The sequence below is a fragment of the Perca fluviatilis genome, chromosome 8 (assembly GCF_010015445.1).
Source record: "Perca fluviatilis chromosome 8, GENO_Pfluv_1.0, whole genome shotgun sequence".
NCBI classification, from domain to species: domain Eukaryota; kingdom Metazoa; phylum Chordata; class Actinopteri; order Perciformes; family Percidae; genus Perca; species Perca fluviatilis.
Window position 1 is genome coordinate 25,435,193 of NC_053119.1, and position 18,950 is coordinate 25,454,142.

At 43.3% G+C, this 18,950-nt stretch overlaps 1 protein-coding gene and 1 long non-coding RNA gene across 3 annotated transcripts in view; one reads left to right on the forward strand and one right to left on the reverse strand.

Moving 5' to 3' along the window:
* trim44 (tripartite motif containing 44) overlaps positions 1-9,231 on the forward strand; it is a 56,973-nt gene extending 47,742 nt beyond the window's left edge. For both annotated transcript variants that reach the window (XM_039808853.1, XM_039808854.1), the window contains one exon: positions 7,748-9,231. In XM_039808853.1, the coding sequence (XP_039664787.1) occupies positions 7,748-7,832 (85 nt within the window). In that variant the 3' untranslated portion in view covers positions 7,833-9,231. The remainder of the gene's footprint in view (positions 1-7,747) is intronic.
* The window catches only part of LOC120564131, a 70,754-nt gene that overhangs the window by 9,641 nt on the left and 42,163 nt on the right, over positions 1-18,950 (reverse strand). The gene's annotated exons all lie outside the window — the stretch shown is intronic.

The following is an 18,950-nucleotide window of genomic DNA, read 5'->3' on the forward strand; positions in this document are numbered from 1 at the left end:
TGGTGCGCCCGTGCCATGCCGTGTCGGGGACATTCTAAAACGCTTAACGTGAAAAAGCTTAACGTGGTTTAATGTATCTAAACAACGATCAGTCATCACCAGATTTATCATGGTCATATATTGTCATGAACACTTAAGCCTGTCAAAAAAACTAAATCGAAATCCAACGATTATAGAAGTTATCTCACGTTAATGTTTTCTTCATCATTGGCACTATGGCGAGGAAAAAGCTTAACGGCTTTTGCTTATCTTGCAATTAACTTCAATTTATTTAGTGTGAAATGCTCCCGCACCTTGGATGATTTAGGTCGTACTGATTTCTCTGCCTCCGCCGTGTGTTTCAGAACAACGTTACGGGTCTCTCCGGTCTCTCTCCGTATTTCCTCTACCCCCGCTCTGCTCTTTTTTCTTTTCTTTCGCACTGCACTGCTCCTCTCTGCGCTCAACTCAAAAAAAATGTATCTCCGCGACTGAGTGGCGTAATAGTTGCGCGACACAACGAATCGATAATGAAATTCGTTGCCAACTTTTTTAATAATCGAATTTTATCAATTCGTTGTTGCAGCCCTAGCCTGTACTGTACGTTTTTACCAGTAGAGAATAAACGTGAAACTTTAAATGGTTTCGTAGCTAAGGACATATTTAGTCTTTGTAATAGTACAGACTTTAGATAAACATGAATTATGAGATAAGGAGCAAGGGTCAGTGCCGTTCAGAGCCATACCGTTTAAAGCTACAATTAGAATGTCCCAAAATATTGGTATTTAGCTATAAGACATTTCAACATTTCATGTTTTTTAAGGTTCAAAAACCTGCCATAAATATAATGTGTCATGCACTGTATATACTGTGTGTGTCCATGCATAGAACAGTGAAAACTGGCATTATTTGTTAATAGGGTAGTGTATAAATACAGGGGGAAATATGGACATTGCACAAACCTCTGGGATAAGATTAAATGAAAACCCCAACTGAAATGTCTAAAATATGCAATTTGTTTTTCATAAAAGTGATCAACTGTAAAAGGCTTCTCTCCCTTGAAATAAAATGTTTTTTTATAGAAGATTCAATTATCACCACCCACTGAGTTTCTCTTATTTCCTACCACAATCTGCTCTTTTCTTTGTCCGCAGAGGAAATTGGTTTGTAATTTGATGTCATTTTTATACAGTGTAATTTACACAGTAGCAGTAGCCGCTGACGGCCCTACATTGTCTCCTTTTGTGAAGTAGCTACACCTAATTTTAGAAGTGTGAAGTTCTTAAACTTGGAGGCGCATATCAAAAAGACTGTTGATGATTGTGTTCCTGGCTGCAATCGCTACCGGTGCTCTTTGTGTTAGAGCATGAGAGAAAAGAACCTTATCTGATCATGGCCCAAGGAACCTGTGACAATGGAACTTTAATAGAAACTTAAGTATTAGTCTGGGCTCCCACACTTCCACATCATCCCTCCTTTTCTTGTGTCTAAGGCCACGTCCACATGTACCAAAACGATCCGTCTTCCCTGGCATCGTTCCAAGAAAATTAGCGTCCAAACGGATCCATTTGTAAATGACTCACTACTTCATATGCCAGGCCTATAGGTGGCGCTGTTTCTGCTGCAGAAATTCACCAAAAACGGAGAAGAAGAGGCGGAGCATGCTTGTGCGCTGTATAAAAACGGACAATAGAAGAAGAAACCAAACACAAGCTAGCTAGCTATATGCCACCTTCGATGCTACAGTGCCGTGTGGTTGTGGGCATTAGGACCCGTTCTCTTAATACATCCATGATTAGGACGGATGCAGGTTTATGTTGGTGTTGTTATGAGACGTCGTCGCGAGGTCCAAGGCTAGAGGTCGAGGGGTGTGGCGATGACATCATCGGTACGCAAGTATGCGGCTTCGCCATCCAAACGAAGCCGCGAGGGCGGCGTTTTCGAATTTTTTTCACCCTGGGACCAGGTTTCAAAAAAGTGCGTCTTCAGGAAGTGGGTTTACAGCATTCGTTTGGACGATCGGCCAAAACGATGCAAAACGTGCGTTTGCACCAAAAAGCGTTTCCGTGTGGATGGCGCCCTAAGCCTCGGCAACAAAGCTCCGATCAAGATGCTGTCACTTCCTGCCAACGCTCTGGCTCTCCTCCCTTTTGCTCTTTGATCTTCACCTTCCTGGAAGCTCTGATAAATTGTGTCTTTTCCTTCCTTAAGTCTTCCTCCACCTCTCCATGGCACCCCGTTGCCCTTCTCGGGGTTTTCCCCACACATTTCTTCTCATTAGGATACAGCCGTATCTCAAATTCTAGGTGGCACACGATCATCGCGGTGCAAAGTGTTGGGGAGATCACAGGGGTGCTCTTAATGAAAGGCATGTGCAGGGGCTATTTCTAAATTAGACAACCCTTGACAGGGCTGTCGGATGAAAGGAAAGAGCATAAATCCATAGATAGAAGAGGCGTTGACGTTGGCCGACAAGATGGCAAGAGAGAGAGAGGAGAGGGATAATGGCCAGTTAGATCCAGTGGAGCATTAGCACAGAGAAGGTAAATTACTCATAATAGTGTGAAGTATGTCTCTTCTTCTTTTTTCTTTTTTTTTTTTACATTAGATTGCCATCTACAAATCAATACCTGTATTTTTTGTAAATTCACTCACCCTTTCTCACATCATCAATGCTCCGCACTCCTTTCTTTCCCCCTTTTTATTTGATCTATTTTTCCATATCGCAGTCATCTCTTGTCGCAAAGCTGTTTGTAGTGTTAAATCGGCCTGCAGAAGCGACAAGATTTACTTCATTAAGTAGTGGCAGAGTGCACTGCTTCGCTGGAGAGTAAGGGTAGGAGTCTGTCGTCGTGGGCTCTATCAATAACCATTAAGGATCCTCTCTCATTAGACCAAACCTTATAGACCTCCAGGGCTTGAGAAATGTGCCCCGCCGTCTAATGTGATGGAGTATGCTTAGATGGCATCAGGTCTGTTTGGAAATACAAATTTCAGTAGTTACGTTCCCCTGAAGATGATTGCCACCAGCGCTGTGTACACAGCCTTCTTCTCACTCAACCTCTTTGCTTAATCAAGAATAACCTCACTCCTCCTATCAGCAAGCCCCAGTTTGCTCTTCAGCTCCTCCCTTTTCCCGTCTCTCCATCTTTTTACACACACACCTCAAACCCCTTGAGCATATATCCAAGCTACTGCAGTATGATTATTCATATGGCAATGAGGCAAGCTGGCAAGGCTGCCGCGGCGTGATGGGAGTGTTTCCGGAATGATGACTTAAGAGTCCTGCAGCTTCTCCGCCAAGAGCAGGGAATTCAAACTAGATCAGGGCAAGGACCCCTCCCTCCTCTATCTCCCAGAGAGCTGCATGGGGGCGAGGCCAAAACAGGAATAGAATGCGAGAGACAAAAGTCAAAGTCTAGGCTACATCCTGCACGCTCCCGCTCTCTGTTTTTCCTCGTACGGAGCCAGGGGACTTCTCTCATGAGTGATGGGTTCATTTTAGGGCTATTGGAGAAACTTTTCTGTTTCACTCAGAGAGGGGACATTAGTAAGATTAGCTTTGTTCTAGTCTACCAGTCCTATCTAAAATCTTATCTCTCTGTCTCACACACACACACACACAAAATGTTCCAAATTTCCACACACAAAAGCTGTTGTCCATCCATCACCCAGGAGGCATAGCCAATGTTCCACTAAAGCCCAGAAAGTGAGCTCTGCAGCAGGCCTCCCAGCCCTCAGCCCGCCCCTGTCCGCAGGACATGGTCACACCAAGGGGAGGAGGCAATGATCGTCCCTGATCAATAATACATCGACTGCATTAAAGTGTATGAATAAGTCATGGGTGGAAAGAACCCAGTCGTCAGGGCACGCACACTCTCACACACACACACACACACACACACACACACACACACACACACACACACACACACACACACACACACAGCAAAGTGATCTTTTACTTAGGCCAGGGAAGATGAACAGACAGAAAAAGAGAACAAAGCAAGGGCTTTAACTTGTAGGGAATTTATCAGCCACCCACTGACATTTTGTTGCATGTTGAAGCTCCACTCTGTCTTCCCTCTCTACCACCCACCCCAATCGTTGCCGTTCTCTCTCTCTCTCTTTCTCTCAAGTAATGGCCTTTTTCCTGCGGGTGGAATAAATAAGTTATTACATCCATGTGTCCTAAGGCTTAGCAAATACTGTTTGAATATAAATAGTTAATTTGCCTCCATAGAGGAGGGCTCGCTTTGTGCCATATGAAATATATTTGTAATTACTTTTTTTTTTTTTTACTACACCAAGAGCAGGGGGTGAATGTTTTGGTTGACTGGAGATGCAAGATGAACTTGCCTTACACAAAATAAGTCTGCCAACGTTTTACCCCAAACCCCATGTCAGACAGGAGGGAGCTGTGTGAGGGTGCAGGGCTTAGCTCAGTGCAGACTTGTGTGTGTTGTGCTGACAATACAAGAGTGAACAGCCTGTGAGACGATGTAGACAATTTGAAAACTTTTGGGGTGGTACAGATAGCACAAGTGGTAAGTTTGCTAGGAATTTGAACGGGAACAGCCCTTTTGAATAATGAATGTCTCAGATGTACAGTATACTTAAGAGAGATGGTATAACTATACGTGTATGCACTCTGTCCAACATCATTTCCTTTGGCAGTCAGTAAGTTGGCACTTGAGGTGTTTTGTTTTTGTGTTTGTTGGTTGTGTGTTGTGTGTGTGTGTGTGTGTGTGTGTGTGTGTGTGTGTGTGTGTGTGTGTGTGTGTGTGTGTGTGTGTGTGTGTGTGTGTGTGTGTGTGTGTGTGTGTGTATGTAATTGTTGCTGCTTTGTTAAACCCTGAAAGTGTTGTCTATAACTTCACCACTAGGCATTTCAGAGTTGATCCATTTAGTTTTGATAGGCTGAACGGTTCACTAAAACGTTTTACGACTCTGTATAGGTGTACACGGGTGTGCTGGCGTGCGTTAATGCGTGCGCGCGTTTGTGGCTGCTCTTTGATGAGATGCCCTGTTGTGAGTTTGCGTGTTGATGAGTCGCTCCTCGAAAAGGTGCAGGAAGGGAAAGGGAGCAGCTCTTTGTTTCTGCCAGCAGTAGGGTGTCAGACAGGAATACTCAGGGATATCGCAGCCTATTAACCGACGTGTCGATTTTTTTTTCTCAAAGATTGTGCTGCACACAGCAAAGGCAGTAAAACAGAGGTGGAACGGTACAGTGTTAAAGCAAGTGAGTTTGACAAGCACAGATGGATGGAAATGTGTCTTTGACAGAGTGGTACAAGACGAAGACGACAAAATAACACTACATCAATATATAATGTGTTAATTAGCTGCTTCCTTGTATGAAGGATTCTATACAGAAATGTGTTCATATCTTGAACAACACGACTGTCTAATGCAGATATTGCATTATAGACATAAGTTTAATGTTTGTTCAGCCACAACTGCATGGTTAAATGTAGGCTTGGTGGTGTTTTAAGCCCCCAACGTCGACTTCAAGGCACCTAACCCTAACCTTAACCTTAAAGGAACACGCCGACTTATTGTGACTTTAGCTTATTCACCGTAACCCCCAGAGTTAGACAAGTCCATACATACCCTTCTCATCTCCGTGCGTGTTGTAACTCTGTCTGACGCCCCCAGCGCTAACTAAGCCTAGCACAGATCCTGGAGGTAACCGGTTCCAACTAGCCTACTGCTCCCAATAAGTGACAAAATAACGCCAACATGTTCCTGTTTACATGTTGTGATTTGTATAGTCACAGGGTGTACAAATAACAAGGTCACTATGCTTTTACTATCTAGTAATTGTTGACTCTATTACTCCAACTCTGAGCCAACTCCAGGCGAACTCTCTGCTCCTCACCACAGGGCTTCAGGTGCTGCGAGCAAATCACTCCGCCCAAGTAGCAGAAGTAGCAGTGGTTCACCTTTCTGAGAATATAGTTCCCAGTTTGTATACAGTTAGAAGACGACTGTGTCTCATGTGACGTTGTTATTTGTACACCCTGTGACTATACAAATCACAACATGTAAACAGGAACATGTTGGCGTTATTTTGTCACTTATTGGGAGCAGTAGGCTAGTTGGAACCGGTTACCTCCAGGATCTGTGCTAGGCTTAGTTAGCGCTGGGGGCGTCAGACAGAGACACAGAGATGAGAAGAGTATGTATGGACTTGTCTAACTCTGCGGTGAATAAGCTCAAGTCCCAATAAGTCGGCGTGTTCCTTTAACCCTAACCATTGCCTAATCCAAGTGCCGGCAGCACTGCCTGGAAGATGACGTTGGGGGCTTAAAACACCAAACACCGCACGTGAGGTTAAACAACATTGAAAACTCTTTTTAGCCATGAATAATAGGATCTCCTAAAACATCACAGCTCCAGTATGTGGTGACCCTGACCAGTTGCTAACCACATTCAACCGATATTTAATTTGAACGCACTAAACTCCAAACTCATTTTGTACCTTGACAGGCAGAACATTTAACAGGACGCTGTACATTTAACTATAAGTGAACCACTTTCTCCCATGACCACATTGGCATACTGTACAACTATACTGTACGAGTGTTTCGCATCATGACTGGCGGTCTGATTTTATTGCTCCTGCTACAGTAACTATGTAATCTATGTGTTTTTGTATCATTTTTTTATTTTTTATTTTATGCTCGCTGTGCTTGTTCTGGGAAATGAGTCATTCGCTTCGCATACTGTATTGTGTTACTATTTGTGTGAGAGATAATTTGGCTTGTTACCCGTTGCTTAATTTGTTGTTATGAACCGCTCTCCCTCCAAATGTAATAACTAGATAACCGAGCTTAGCACTGTGCTTACATACTAATGTAGGTGCTCAACTGACAGTGAAAACAGACGACCACATGCAAGTTAGGTTTTGAACCTTGAACTTGTTAGTTATATCATCTCTAAACCCCCAAAAAACAAAAAGAAATAAGTGCACAGTCAGTCAAGCTGCCATTGCAGTTAACTCTCACTTTGACTCCAGTGTGTGCCCTATAGAACATCAGGATGACATCAGAGATTTGAGTGGCATCATCGTTGTTGATTCTTAACGCAATAGATGGCAGTAAATTCACAAATATAAATGCAAACTAGCGGCCCGAGGTCTTAGAAAGTGATGGTTTCAAAGGAAACATTTGAGTGGTGAAATTAGATGGCTTAGCTCTAAAGTGAATTGAATCTCATTGAATTTAAACAGCACCCCCATACAGTAAGTGTGTGTCTAGAAAAACATGCTGAGACATAGTCTTCTGAAAATGGATATACCGTAGCTATGTGGTGGTGGGGGGGGGGGAGGGTGGAATGAGAGAAGTTACAGAAGAGTGTTGCGTCTTAGGGCGGAGCAGTGCTCTATCACCCTTACAACATTGTCCAATTAGAGCATATGATTAGTGTAGACTGTCTCCGGTGAAATTGAATCTATCAGCCAGGCTCGGATTGCTACAGGTCCCTGCAATTTAGCGATCACTTTGTCTCTGTCACCACAGAGCTGCTAATGTAACGCCGACAGAATGGATGATTTCTGCTTAAGGCGTAGCTTGATTGAAGCTGATTACATTTCACAAAGGTTTATTAGATTTCCATAATATGCGCGCATGCTGGGAGGGTGTGTGCGGGTGGGTGGGATGTGTGTTTTTGTTGCCGCACGCAGGTGTTTGTGAAAGAGGAGAAGAAGAAGAGTTGGAGGACTTGCGGCCACTTAATTCGTCTCTGATTCTCGTTTTCTCTCCAGGCTGCCAGAGCCGAGGGCGGAGCCCATGGACCAACGGGACTTTGACGACAATAATTCTGGACCATCCATGGACCACGCCCCCTAAAACCAGCAGACCAGACTCCTGCTACCTCCTCCTGTCCTTCAGTGTCGGCTTCAGCCAGCCGTCAGCCCTGTTGAGCTGTCAGGCTGGCTCTCTCTCTCTCTCTCTCTCTCTCTCTCTCTCTCTCTCTCTCTCTCTCTCTCTCTCTCTCTCTCTCTCTCTCTCTCTCTCTCTGTCAGCCATCTCTTTTACCCTGCTCCCCTCCCCTTCCCCTTCCTCCCCCCTCCCCGGGAGCTGACCTTGAAGAGGGCTGCTGTGACAAATATGGATGGCCACGTCTGTTCTGCTCTCAAACTTTTTTTTTTTTAATTCCTCACTAGCTACTAACTTTCTTTAATTGAGGCACACAAAGTTATGTGCAATCAATTACCATCAGGCTCAATTTCCACAGCCAGTCAGATCCTTGGCTTTAGTGGTGAGCCGGGCTGACTCAGAGAGGAGCCTGGGTAGGCAGCTGAGCGGAGCATCTGTTAAGCCCGACAGATGTCAGAAATGGGAAATTCTTTGACGCGGTGTGCTTCACACTTCATTTATGTACAATATAATTTTGTTTCTGTCATTTTGACAAACATTCTGGACTCTCCCAGACAAAGAAAGGGAATCTTTTCCAGATGCCACAAATGCCTTACGTCTTCAAGAGAATATATTGTGTTATATTTTGATTGTAAAAAAAACAACCTCAGTGTCTTGTAGCTTTTGTTCTATGATGTTGTCTCTTGCACTTTCCATCATCCTGGTGCCTTCACCCCTCCTGTCCCCTACACCCTCCGCCCTACCCGCTGATTCTTTATGCTTGTAGATTTGCGCTCACTTCCTTGTGTGCTTGTCTATTATCAGAAGCGGGGGGACTTTTTGACACCTATTGATTGGCGAATGTTGCTGAGTCTTTGTTAGGTGAAAATCGAACTGCAATTTGACTGTGCAAAAATAGCACTCCAGCACTATCAGCTTTCTATGCACTGTAATGGAAGGGCTCATTAGTCCTGGCCAATCTGCAGCGCATGACAGATTGCATTCCCGACGAGTGTACGCACTTTCTACCTTGACCCGCTCAGCCGTGGCGTTCATTCATGATATACCGCCGCAAGTCTGTCTGTGTCAGCGGTTTGTTTCTAATGTGATTGATTCTGTTGTCTTAAATTCAAAATTGAAAGCGGCGTCACCCGTAATATGTGGGGCATGTTTGACAACAACATGACTTCACTGTGCTGTAGCACTGCACTACGATGCACTGAGAGTCGTATACCCACCCAAGGGAAATGCCGGTGTGTCAACAGCCTTTTGAAATAACTCGGCTCAGTCTTTATTCTTGTGTAACAACAAACAGAAGTCTGATGTTTCCCCTGGTTTTAATGTCTAATATTTGTGTCTTAAATCTATAAATAAACAGCCAGTTTTTTTTTTTTTTTTTTATATATTGAATGTTGAAGATGACATTTGTATTTTCACTTTAGGAACAATTCCTGCATTATGTCTGTTGCAAAACACCACAAACACCTGAAAACTATCAGTCATCCACACAAATATATTTATAAATATATTTATAAATATATATATATAAATATATATATATATATATATATTTATATTATATATATATATATATATATATATATATTTATATATATATATATATTTATATATATATATATATATATATATATATACATATATATATACTATACATATATATATAATATATACATACATACATATATACATATATACATACTATATATATATACATACATACATACATACATACAGTACAGGCAAAAGTTTGGACACACCTCATTCAATGTGTTTCTTTATTTTCATGACTATTTACATTGTATATTCTCACTGAAGGCATCAAAACTAAAGCACACCTATGGAATTATGTACTTAACAAAAAGTGTGAAATAACTGAAAACATGTCTTATATTTTTAGATTCTTCAAAGTAGCCACCCTTTGCTTTTTTATTAATAAGGGGAACAAATTCCACTAATTAACCTTGACAAAGCACACCTGTGAAGTGAAAACCATTTCAGGTGACTACCTCATGAAGCTCATTGAGAGAACACCAAGGGTTTGCAGAGTTATCAAAAAAGCAAAGGGTGGCTACTTTGAAGAATCTAAAATATAAGACATGTTTTCAGTTATTTCACACTTTTTGTTAAGTACATTATTCCATATGTGTTCATTCATAGTTTTGATGCCTTCAGTGAGAATCTACAATGTAAATAGTCATGAAAATAAAGAAACATTGAATGAGAAGGTGTGTCCAAACTTTTGGCCTGTACTGTGTTTGTATGTATGTATATATATATATATATATATAATAATAATAAAATATAAAAAAATAAAAAAAAATATATATATATATATATATATATATATATATATATAAAACATGCAAGCATGGGACGATGGATGAAGATAGAAGGAGAGATGAAATTCTGCGAAGAGGGGATTCAGGAAGAGGAGGATTTCTAGTCTTCCATAGTCAAAATGCAAAGCAGTAACCCATCTACGTCGATAGGACTGGGAATAGTAGCTTTGGAAACAAAGGCGTGTGATGGAGCAGTGCTTCTCCACAGATGCATTTAAATGCAGACTGGTTTCATTCCTACGGATCCAGACAAGCCAGAACCCACTTTCATCAACTCACAGCCTCAATCAGAAAGCCTTTTGTCTCTCCCGCTGCTCAATTTATTATTTTTTTTCTCACTTTACTTCTCTCACCTCCTCGGAATCGCACCATGTGGCTTACACTGGCTTCACACCTGCTTTCTATCGGAGCGGCTTCATCAAGCCGAGAATGCTTTCTCAGCGTGTCGGATCCCTCCGCATTGAGATATTGACTCGAAGAAACTCGTTTAGCCGTTGGTCGTTACTGTCTGGGTGGCAACACATCTGGGTTGGCATTCTCTTGGGAGTTTCCCTTTTACAGAAATAATGGCGCTTAATGATTTACCACATGGGGCATTGATCCTCCGCATTCACTAATCCACTCCTGTCTGACCAGGCGCCAGAGCACCCTTTTTAGAGATTTTATTTTTTCTTTCTTGGGTGTGTTTTTAGTGTTTCTGCAGTTAAATTAATTGAAGTTAGCTGGGAGGAGGCATAGCCAGATACAGGCTCCCCCCGCCCCCCCACCTCCGTGCTTTCAAAGGGAGGCTGTTTTCAGAGAATAATCATCATCCCGTCATCTGCGTCACCCTCCGTCCAACCTGATCAGAGAAATAATAACAAACCTGAGGGGAGACAATGTGCCTGTTGTCTGGGGGAGGAAATGGAGAGGAGAAGATTGTCTGATTTAATTTAGCCAGGGAGACCACAAGGTTCCCTTTTTTTTCCCCCCCACACCCAATTACACCTGCTCTTCCAGGTTCACCTCACTGAGCATGTTCACACAGAGGCAGCGAGACGCAAATAAACACAAGCGCAGCCGTAGGACCTGCGCGGGGCCCTGATGAGCTAAAGGAAACTATTTGTGTATTTGTATTGACATGAATTAATTGCTTCATGGGTTGTGAGATTGAATAGGCTACGTGACGTGCTTGCAAGTGGTGATGCCGCTTTGATTGCCGCCTTTTAATAGATCCTATTTCTCTCTGCCATCATTTTTTTAAAAGACGGTAATGGATCAGCTCCACCAGCCGCCACCCGCCATGACTTAATGATTCTGTTTATTAGCATGCGAGAGCTGTAAGAGCAATAGGAAATGTCTCTAATAACAGACCGCACATTGCCCTGAGATGTATGTGGGTGCCCACTGCACGTGTGTGCGTTTTAAGTATTTGTGAGGATGTGCAGTAGCCTGTGAAAAATTATTTGCAGAGACCCACACCTCTTGTACCAAAAGAGATTGTATTCTAGTATCAAGAGAATCTATTGCTAGTCTCACAGTACACCGCCCCCCTCCCGGCCTCTTGACACACACACACACAAATGCACAAAAACAAGGAAATAGGCATCAGTCAGGCGATGCTAGCCCAGATTTTTACATTTTCCACTGTTTGCTTTTGGTTCAACCACCCACTGAAACCAGATATGACTATTACTACACATGATACCACTCGTGGTGTTGTAAAAGCCTGTTGAGTTTAACATTTGCATCCCTAATGGGGTTACTATGCATTTTTTGTATACAAAGTTGGAAGTGGAGAATAGACAGAATTGTCATATTGGCTTAAGAACGTGGCGCGCATAAGATGCACATAACCAAATAAGTGACATTTCTTTCTGCAGGGAAGTGCTCTCTATGTTTTTGGTTTCATATTTCTTAGTCCCAACTCTTTGTCCACCGAAGTCGATTTAAAAGTCGTTTTCCGGAGTTACGAACCGGAAGTTGCAAAAAGAACGCCACCGAGGTCGTATATACGACTCGTCAAGTCGTCTGAACTCAGAGGACCCCGAGCTCACTTTCAAAGATGGCTACGTCGTGCATCACACGTAGTAAACATTGTGGTTTTCTACAATTTTAAGCACTTTTGTCGTTGTTGTAACCAAATGAAGAAGTCATAGCGCTGTATACTGCTACCTATAGGCATGTCGCTACAGTCTTATTAGGAGTTAAATACCGCCTAATTAGTTATTTTGTAGCTTGTGCAGCTGAGACTGACTGCTTTAATAGAGTCTTGAGCAGAAAGTATTGCAGTAGCCTAACGTTAATCAAAACGTAATTTTCATGTATCAAACTGTGAAATATGTGTGTAATATGTCAATAACTGGGTGAATAGAATCCTAAATGTTACTAAAAATGTTACAAAAATCCATCTTTTCTCCGACTCGTAGTATTGTGTGACAAAAAGAATGCAACAACCCGCGGTTATTCGTTTTTTCCGACACGGATGTGACGTCACGCTCGAGCTACTAGTCGCGATTACAAGACAAAAAGAACGCACCATTACACCTCTAGTCAATCACTGCTCATGCACACACATCCATTCTCCATTGTGGGGGGAGGGGCTTAGGAGACCGTTTAGGGCTTTAGCAGAAAGGGTGGGGGGGGGGTGGACTGAGAAGTTGTCGATGTTCACATTTTTTGGACTAAGTCCTGGATCTTCCCAATCCTACCCACGGCACCTTTTAATGTAATGTGTTCGACAAATGGCTGAAGCACCTCTGAGAAATGCTAACTGGGAATAAATCAATCTCTTCCCAGTCGTTGATTTTTGGCTCACAATGAGATCCAGCCAGCGAGAAGGTGACGCAGATTGTGGACCATTCCCGGACTGAGTGGCAGCAGGCATCTGTCAGACGGGGCAGGTACCGACAGCTGTCTGGCAGCCATAGCTCATGAACAATGACTGGGTGGAGACGAGATGGCCGGGGAATCCATCTCTCCTCTCGACAGCTCCCATCACTCTTACGTCCCCGAGTCAGTAAAGACACCGCAGGGCTTCTGTCTCTAACCTTTTGCGCAATCTCTACCTGTCTGAGCATCCTTCTTGTGAATGAATCGTAGAGCAGGAAGTAGAGATGCACCGATTACAACTTTCTAGGCCGATTGTGTTTTTCTTTGAGTTAGGCCATCTGATACCGATTTTAGCCGATTCCGATTAAATTCTTTTTTTCAACCACTTTACAGCACACACAAATATTTCTTTTCTATCTTTTCTTTAATAGAACATTTTGCACAGAACATAGAACATCTTTTGAACACTATAAAAAAAACGCAACAACCCGCGGTTATTCGTTTTTCGACACGGATGTGACGTCACGCTCGAGCTACTAGTCGCGATTACAAGACAAAAAGAACGCACCATTAATTCACGAGGTTCCCTACATGTGCGAGAACAGCGCGGACACGCGCTTCACGCCGCGAGCGAGTAGCCTACGCGCGACGCAAGGCGGAAAAGTTGAGAGAAAGGAGAAAGAGACCGTGCTGCGTGCGTCCTTGAGAACTGTAACTCGCATAACTTATGTTGTCAGTTCATTGTAGCGTTGACCGGCATGAAATCGGCATATGTCAGACTGACCTGCCGGTCGCCGGTCATGGCCGAGCACGTGAAAACCGGCCAATTCCGGTCACGGGCCGGTCTATCGGTGCGTCTCTAATAGGAACGGAAATGAGACTGAAGGGGATATTGTGATCAAAAGGGCAGCAGATGAGCAGGCTCATACCAGGCTTTAGAATGAGGATTAGAGTTTTGGAATTAAGCTTGCATTGGGGGGGAAAATAGAACTGGTCACAAGGTGATGAAGATGGGGATCAGGATGGCGTTGATGCAGTGGAAAGGAGGGATGCTTGGTTTCCTCCAGCTGATAATGGAACGTGCCTCTGAATAAAATAAACATCCCGCCTAGATAACACCTAGGCCGGTTCCTTCTGGGAGCTGTAACACATTATACTCTCTTTGTCACAGCTGTGATGAATCATCCTCGCATCAAGGATGAACGTAGAATGTGGAAAAGTAGGAGGCGAAATATAGCAACTGCAGGCTCACTCTCCAAAATCTCTGCCCAAAGGTACGCGGAAGAGGAAATAATATACAGTACGTCTGTATTGTAATATCAAAACAAAATATTACATTTCTTGGTTGACACAAATATGCCTGCACGCGTATGATGTCTAAAAATGGTGTGTATTTAGGATGGTTTCTTTTCGCAGAGTTTGACACCCGCCTACACACTAACTGTTCACAAAAACCTGGCAACCCGGCTTGTTTTCCCCTCCATCTCTTCCTCGCTCCCCCCCATCCTTGCTCATGCCTCTCATCATTCATGCTGTGTACACAGTCGGTCCCTTTTCTGGTTGCCCAGGCTCCTCCGGAGCTTGTTAATTGCGTCGGTGACACAGGTCTGTGTGTGAAGCAGCAGTAGTAATTGCTCTGGCCCGGCCCGAGGTGAGGACGGGTGCAGCCGTCTGGCCTCCAGGTCTGCCCCAAGGCTACAAGATGAGATACGCGCCTCCATGTTTGATGAGACGGATAGCATTAGCAGTTCTATCAGGGACTGAGTCGAACATCAAACTTGTGCTGCTGTCGTCATTGGGTTTGCCTAATTAGACTACGGATACGGCACAGTATAAATATGGTATGCGGTATAGTTGCTGTCGAGTTGGGGCTCTGGCACAATTTCTCTCACTTGCAAGGTCAGTGGAGAAAGGAGGCGATCCTAAAGACGACCAATGAAGGCACAAGAATTTAATCCAATTAACAGGCCCCAAAACCAGGCAAGTAGGTCCTGGCTTCAAACCCCAGCTGGGGGGGGGGGGGCTGTGTTAATGGAGTTTTCCTCCCACCGCAAAATACGCTGTAATGTAATGTAATGTATTGGGAATGCACGCATTACCCTTGACTAACGGACTGGCCTTAGACCTTGACTTAGTTCCTTGGGGCTGCAACACAACTGTCCACCGTTGCTAAATGGGTCAAATACAGAGGACACATGTCCTCAGCGTCTGATGAAGTATACCATAACAGGTGTTTTCATCTTCAGGGATCGTATGAGTTGCTGCCAGGAGCCAGGAGTAGTTTAACAGTAGAGTAGTAGTAGAGTAGTGGGCTCAAAAGATGGTCGTAAAAAATACATTTCGCTAAGCGATGTAGGAAGCTATTGTTTTGGAGTATCATTCTCTATCCCAACCATTTTCAGCTCAGAAAGAAAGAAATCTGTTCACATTCTGCAGTACAAGTTTATCCCCCCACACTCCCAAACTCCTATGCATCACGGGGAGCTCATTCATTTCTTTTGCCCTGCCAGCTGCTGTGTGTAACGTTGTCCTGCACTGCTATTGTGTGACATCAAGAAGTCAGAGACAAGGTCCATGGCCTTGTGACATGATGGGGGTGGAGCAAGCATCGTCCTCTGCAGCCTGTACCGCCCTGGAGAGAGAGAAATATATACATTGTAACCCTTTTTTCTACGAAATCTGGTGAATCCCTCACTTTAATGTGGGCTACATGATAAAAACAGATACAATCAAAACAGAATACGTGACTTTGTCCCTTTAGTTCTTTACTGACATGTTGTATTACTGTCCGTCCTTATTTTTTTCAGCGGACTCCCTGTAGTGACTGCTTAATCAAGATGACGAGCGGCTTAAAAACCAGAGGCCCGTTCCAGAAAGCAGGTTTAGTGAAAACTCTGAGTTGGTTAACCCTGAGATGAGGGAAACTCTGCGTTTTCTGTTCCAGAAAGAGAGGTAACTTTTGCTGCGTTCCAGACACAGTTTTTAGCCCGTAAGTTACAAATTCAAGTCACGACTCACGACTTGGTAGCGTTCCAGGCAAAGTCACCACAAACCCTTCTAGCTAGCGTTAGATAGTGGCTTCCTAACGTTGACGTTAGCTATCTAGGTTACTTTATGTTGCCTATTTATGTCTATTTATTTCTACTTATCACTGTTAATAAACGGCGTCTGTACAGCATCAAATTGTTGTTTATGTATCTGTGAGACGTCAAAAACTGTAAATGGGAGTACAACGATCTGGTACGAGTTCACGAGTAGTATGTTACGGGTTTGACTGCCGTTCCAGGGTTTCACTTTCACGAGTAGAAGGTTGTGAAAACACAAGTTACGGTTTGCCTGGAACGCAGCATTAACATCAGAGTCAGTTACTATGGTAACTGAGTCTGTGAACCTAACCTGGTCGGGAGCAGGTTTTCTTCAAGAAACTCGAGGGGAAAAAAACTTGAGTTTCTCTCAGTCTCCTCCCTCTCAGAGGGAGGGGAAACTCATTTCCTCATTCATTCAGTCTGTATAAGGCGCATTTTAATGCAGTCTGTTATCTGCATGAATAAAAAAACTTATTGGTTTACGTTAGGCAGACTAGGCCTATAAAATGTTTTTTTTCTCAAACATGTCATGTCCTTTTGTCGACGATCCCGTTGATGAAAAAGCTGTATTAATTCACAGAGAGTTTACGTCGGGAGATGATATTGAGTCCCGAGTCAGATGTTTTTTGCAAACGGCAGTTTTCTTTATAACAGCAGCGGATCATACTGTAATAGTAGGCTAAAGCCACTGTATGTAGAGCCGTCAGAAAAGTGTGACTCGCTCTGAAACGTTTTTTAAACGTGTTCCCTGGACACAAACCAGTGCCATTAAAAAGAAATAAATGATTAGGCCTTATAGTTCTGTTAATGATCATGGTGCTGCAGCCTCAGAATGGGAATAGTAGCCTATAGTTTACTTTTTCGCCTGCAGGATTGCACCTGAATAAAATGATAGGTGTAGCCTACAATTCCAGTTTTCACCAGTAGCCTAATATTATAAGTTAACTGTGATTAAATATGAAATTAATAATATATAATAATAACTGTTAATGCGTACGCATTGACTCGAAAGCGCAATTTTCTCCCACACCAATTCTCTCTCTGTTGCAGCAGCAGCCGCTGTCTTGTTTTTTAACGAAATGCATGTTCAAACTCGCTGTTTGTGCGCATGCGTATTTCCGCCGACCCGTTTGTTTGTGGTTGTTACCATGGTGAATCGTAGAATCATGGCTCCAGTCATACTGCCTTATGTGCACGCGCGTAACCCTGAGTGAACCTACTCCGGGTTGATTGAACCAACTCAAATCAGCTGTTCTGGAACCGAAAACTCATTCCCATCTCAGGGTAAATCAACTGAGGCCCCGTCCACACGTACCAAAACGATCTTTTTTTTACCCGTCTTCCCTGGATTCGTTTCAAGAATAGTTGCGTCCAAACGAATCCACTTGTAAATGACTCAATACGCTACTTCATATGCCAGGCCTATAGGCGGCGCTGTTTCTGCTACAGAAATTTACCAAAAAAACGGAGAAGAAGAGCATAGTCACTTCCACTTCCCATCATAACATGACTAGCTAGATTATCATTTTCTCTTAATACATCCGTGGACTATAATAACTTTCACCACTGCTCATTTTATAAAAGGCGCCGCAAGAAAATGTGTCTTTGTTTACGTTGTATAATGTGCTGTTGGATTGCTTTTTATTTTGCATGATTGCAGCGCGCTAGCAGCGAGCTAACGTTAGCGCGCTAACGTTCGCTATCTCTAACATCGGCAGTCAAACAAACATCAATGATCCATGAATGATGTCTTTTTAATAATCTATACGTTTTTCTTGCAGTAGCCTTTCTACAATAAGCCGTGGTAAAAGTTACTATAATCCGTTCAGGGAGTTTATAAGCAGACAGATTAGCTAGCTAGTTGATAAGTTATCTACTTCCACTTTATAAACAGATAGCCATAGCAGCTAACGTTAACGTTACTTCGCTGCTGGAGCGGTCAGCTACTTTAGCGATGTTTAACGTTGGCTACATAACGTCAGCAATATATCTTGTGTAGAATCCAGAGGGAAGGGTCAGGGAGCAGAGACACAGTATTTAGATGAAGTGAGCAGGTTTGACCATGGAGATGGGACATGCTCGCTTAGCTTCACCGCAGTTGTGTGCGTCAGCGGCCGTGGGAGAGGGTGTAAAAGAGGGGTGTGGCGATGACATCATCGATACGGATCCATATTCACCATCCATACGAAGCCAAACGAGAGCCGTTTTCGGATTTTTTCACCCTGAGACCTGGTTTCAAAAAAGTGCGTTTTCAGGCAGTGCGTTTGCAGGATTCGTCTGTACGGTCGGCCCAAACGATGCAAAACATGTGCGTTTGCACAAAAAAACGTTTCCGTGTGGACGGCCCCTCAGACATCAGGGTTACACCAGAGCCTGTCTATGGAGAGCCTGTTCACTCCCTATCTCACTCCCTATTAGCCCCATTGTACCAACCCGGAATTTTCCCGAGAGTGGAAGTTCTCCCCTTATTAGACATTCTCTGGTTACACTCAGAGTTTGTTAAACCTCCTTCCTGGAACGGACCTCTGGTCCTAATTGGATTCAGTGATGATAAGACGTTAACAAAACACAGGCTCTTTTTATACTTTCTCTGAACTCAAACCTCCTCTCAACCGGAAGTTTCTTAGAAACGGATTATGAAAGAAAAATGAAACAAACATGAATTTATTTTAAAACTGTTCGTCCTCGTCTCTGTCATAGCCACTGACACCTCTCAGTTACCTCTTTGGTGCGGCTACGCTTGTACTCTGAGTTTACTAAACATATAGAACCAACAGTTATGCTAATGGCCTCTGTTGAGCAGGGGGAAAGGCTGAACTTTCTGTCTGTGCAGAATCACGAACACTTCCTCT